Source organism: Notolepis coatsorum (assembly GCF_963971535.1).
Source record: "Notolepis coatsorum genome assembly, chromosome: 10".
Lineage (NCBI taxonomy): Eukaryota > Metazoa > Chordata > Actinopteri > Aulopiformes > Paralepididae > Notolepis > Notolepis coatsorum.
The window spans coordinates 16,957,284-16,962,283 of NC_140174.1; the positions used below are offsets into that span (position 1 = coordinate 16,957,284).

At 45.0% G+C, this 5,000-nt stretch overlaps 1 protein-coding gene across 1 annotated transcript in view; it reads left to right on the forward strand.

Moving 5' to 3' along the window:
• The window catches only part of LOC311235472 (serine/threonine-protein kinase BRSK2-like), a gene marked incomplete at both ends in the record, with an annotated part of 47,977 nt that overhangs the window by 10,497 nt on the left and 32,480 nt on the right, over positions 1–5,000 (forward strand). The window contains 2 exon segments of the mRNA XM_084322935.1: positions 1,043–1,111; positions 2,752–2,898. Of these exon segments, the coding sequence (XP_084179061.1) occupies positions 1,043–1,111; positions 2,752–2,898 (216 nt within the window).

Below are 5,000 nucleotides of genomic sequence, written 5' to 3' on the forward strand. Positions count from 1 at the left end.
CATCTAACTGTTCTAACAGCAATATATATGTTAGGATAGGGGTTTGGCGGAGCCCAATTGCAGAACACAGGAGGAGAGAGAATGGAGCGGTTTAGGTGGGTTTTAATTATGGTTCCCCAAGCAGACAGTTTCACAAACAGGAATGTGCGACAGGTACAAGAATGTTCTCGGGATGAGGAATGGTGCGTTCCATGTGCCGCACGGGGCGTCCAGGTGAGCGGAGTACCGGGGCGGTGGTCCTGGGGCACAGAGAGAACAGGATTAGCGACAAGGCTATTCAACAAGGTTTGAGTAGCAAGGCTAGAGCTAGTCGTCGTACCTAGGAAGTAAGGTTAACACTCCGACGAGGGTAGAACAAGATCTGCGGGCTGAAGTATCCTCACGCTGATGAGGGAATCCGTCACAGCCGTGTTGATTGAGGTGCTAGCAGCGTGGGAAATTGGGGAACGGATGCTGCCCATACAAGGGTGTGAGAGGATAAGGGGTGAGGGAGGCTTCCGCCGTGATGGTGATGGTGAGGAAGGAGGAGGGGTGAGGAAGGCTCTCGCCGTGATTACAACAATATAATCCATTTTGGACAGAATGCACGCAATAAGTTCTGGGCCCTCATTTATCAATGCTGCGTACGCACAGATATGTGCGTAAACCGTGTGTATGATCATTTCTAAGCAAAGTGTGGGATTTATCAACATGAACGTGTGCTTGAAATTGTGCGTGTATATATATACACGCAGAGCTCAGACCGTGCGTACCTGTCACCAAGCCGTAGAATAGGACGTCTGCAGACGGACGGAATAAGCTTTCATGCATTCGTTTCAACTCCAATGTCTTCGGTATGACCCGTAATTAATTATAGGTAATTGTAAAATAGCGACAGTAGTGTAATTATTGTCAAACGCAAAAATAAGAAAACATTGCTGAATCCCAGGTAAGAACAAAATGAGAAGAAATGCTAGTTAAGAACAAAAACTGTTCTTATATCGCTTCGTGAATGAGGCCCAATGTCTTTCTGTCTCCTCTGTCTCCTCCGTCTCCTCGGCAGGGGGAGAAATATGACGGACGGAGAGCAGACGTGTGGAGCTGTGGAGTCATTCTCTTTGCTCTGCTGGTGGTGAGTCCACACAGAACTCACACAGAACTCCATACTGCATAGGGTGCTCCACACAGAACTCCATACTTCATAGGGTGCCCCACACAGAACTCCATACTGCATAGGGTGCTCCACACAGAACTCCATACTTCATAGGGTGCTCCACACAGAACTCCATACCTCATAGGGTGCTCCATACAGAACTCCACACTTCATAGGGTGATCCACACAGAACTCCATACTTCATAGGGTGCTCCATACAGAACTCCATACCTCATAGGGTGCTTGATACAGAACTCCACACTTCATAGGGTGCTCCACACAGAACTCCATACTTCATAGGGTGCTCCATACAGAACTCCATACCTCATAGGGTGCTCCATACAGAACTCCATACTTCATAGGGTGGTCCATACAGAACTCCATGCTTCATAGGGTGCTCCACACAGAACTCCATACTTCATAGGGTGCTCCATACAGAACTCCATACCTCATAGGGTGCTCCATACAGAACTCCACACTTCATAGGGTGCTCCACACAGAACTCCATACCTCATAGGGTGCTCCATGCAGAACTCCACACTTCATAGGGTGGTCCATACAGAACTCCATACTTCATAGGGTGCTCCATACAGAACTCCATACTTCATAGGGTGGTCCATACAGAACTCCATACTTCATAGGGTGCTCCACACAGAACTCCATACTTCATAGGGTGGTCCATACAGAACTCCATACTTCATAGGGTGGTCCATACAGAACTCCATACTTCATAGGGTGCTCCACACAGAACTCCATACTTCATAGGGTGCTCCACACAGACACATAACTCCATACTTCATAGGGTGCTCCACACAGAACTCCATACTTCATAGGGTGCTCCACACAGAACTCCATACTTCATAGGGTGGTCCATACAGAACTCCATACTTCATAGGGTGCTCCACACAGAACTCCATACTTCATAGGGTGCTCCACACAGACACAGAACTCCATACTTCATAGGGTGCTCCACACAGACACAGAACTCCATACTTCATAGGGTGCTCCACACAGACACAGAACTCCATACTTCTATGGGTGCTCCATACAGAACTCCATACTTCATAGGGTGCTCCACACAGAACTCCATACTTCATAGGGTGCTCCACACAGAACTCCATACTTCATAGGGTGCTCCACACAGAACTCCATACTTCATAGGGTGGTCCATACAGAACTCCATACTTCATAGGGTGCTCCACACAGAACTCCATACTTCATAGGGTGCTCCACACAGACACAGAACTCCATACTTCATAGGGTGCTCCACACAGACACAGAACTCCATACTTCATAGGGTGCTCCACACAGAACTCCATACTGCATAGGGTGCTCCACACAGAACTCCATACTTCATAGGGTGCTCCACACAGACACAGAACTCCATACTTCATAGGGTGCTCCACACAGACACAGAACTCCATACTTCATAGGGTGCTCCACACAGAACTCCATACTGCATAGGGTGGTGAGTCCATACAACTTACTCTCTCTCTCTCTCTCTCTCTCTCTCTCTCTCTCTCTCTCTCTCTCTCTCTCTCTCTCTCTCTCTCTCTCTCTCTCTCTCTCTCTCTCTCTGTCTCTCTCTCTCCCCCCCCCCCTCTCTCTCTCTCTCTCAGGGCGCGTTGCCGTTCGACCACGATAACCTGCGTCAGCTCCTGGAGAAGGTGAAGAGTGGGGTGTTCCACATGCCCCACTTCATCCCCCCCGACTGCCAGGCTCTGCTGAAGGGCATGATTGAAGTCAACCCGGACAAGAGGCTCACGGTACGAGTGATGCAATGATGAGTCACCCTTTCACTGCCGTCGTATAAAGGTAGAATCTGTAATGCCGCCAAACAGCGACCTCTAGGCAAAACCTACTGCTGCTGCTGGCCACACCTCAAATTCTGAGGAGATAATACCTTACTATATAGTTATAATACGGTATATATATATATCTATGTAGTAACTTATGATGTGAATTTCTCAGGCAGAACCGCAACCCACACAAAAACAACACATGTAAACAAAGTGCAACACCAAGCTGGGTTCACCCCGAGGTTACCGCTCGACGACATTACAGATTCTACCTCTAAAGACCGTGTAACACCCGATTTTAATATCATTTCATTTTTATTTTCCTCAAACACAAAGATCCAGGAAACCCTCATTTCAAATTAGGGGTGGACTATTAACTAGGTTTGTCACTGGCTGCACCAAATCTATTCCCAAAGCTTTAAAGTAACACTTCCACATTTTGATATGTGGGTCCTGTGTCATTCTTGCCCCTTGATAAGAGTCCGTATGTCAGGCGCTTTGTTCAACACGCCCTTCCACTGTAGAGATACGTGTGCACTACGTGCATCTGGAGGTGTCTCTTGCACATGCTAACAACATGCTGACAACTGGTGACAACATGCTAACAACATGCTAACAACATGCTGACAACATGCGAACAACATACTAACAACATGCTAATGACATGCTGACAACATGCTGACAACATGCTACAACATGTTAACATGCTAACAACATGATAATGACATGCTGACAACATGCTAACAACATGCTAACAACATGCTAACAACATGCTGACAACATGCTGACAACATGCTAACAACATGCTTACAACATGCTAATGACATGCTAACAACATGCTAATGCTATGCTGACAACATGCTGACAACATGCTAACAACATGCTAATGACATGCTGACAACATGCTGACAACATGCTAACAACATGCTAACAACATGCTAATGCAGGGAACTGCACCACTGACCTTTTAAAGTTGCTCCGTAATGACATTTCTAGTGTAAGATGAGGAAGTGGCTCTTTGTTTTAGGGCATGAATAAGCAACTTTAAAGGTCAGTGTAGAATAATGGAGGGAAACGACAATTCTGAATTAAATTGGCCCCTCGATGGACGAATAAAATATTTTAATTTAATTGATGGATGAACTCCTATCAAGGTGAGAATAAGATGATATATTCCTTTATTGATCCCCTTGGGGAAACTTGGGAGTCATAGCAGCACTGGTGTGGGGGGGGGGGGGGGGGGTACAGGTATGGGCAGGGTAATAGTAGAAAGACATAAATATAGGCAATAGAATTATAGTAAAGATAAAAAAAATAAGCAGTGTAAACAATATAACTAACTCTGAATATAAAAATATGAGCAAGTAAACAGTGTAATCTGTCATGGAACCCAGAGTTGTCCTTTAAAGGGGAACTATCTTATAAATGGCCTTTTTGAGTGTTTAGCATTGTTTCCTAGCTATGTGAACTTATATTAATATGATCTATGTCTCAAAATTCTCATATTGGTGCATTCTTCCAATTCTCCTCTCACAATATTCACCCTCACTGAACTGAGTCGTTTGAAAATGTGCCTATATGTGATGTCATATAGTCACTGCTGCATGTTAATGTTCAGGCGAACACGACGCTCAGCAGGCCCGGCGCAGTGGTTTAGGAGCCCAGGCTCAAAACAGCTCGAAATCTTGAGGTAGAAAAATGCTGTTTTTTGAGGACTTGATTAGAATACAAAACAATGAATAAAAAAAATATATATATTACAGAGGTGTTCCATAGACTCACAGGAATTGTGTAAAAGTGCCCAAATAGTGAAAGAAATAGTAAAATAGTTCCCCTTTAACACATTGGTTGCCAGCCGGATATGGTGATTTATCGCTTGAATGCCCACCACGATAATGAATGGGAGGACGAGCACATTTGCGAACGCATAAACTATATCTTAAATTATGGCTATGTGTCTAATACAACCTGTCGCTTATCAATGACTTGCTTGCAGTCAACATGTATGAAACGATTGTTTTTTCATCAGTACATTTCCGTTTTATACCGTTTTGAATACGAGTATAGTT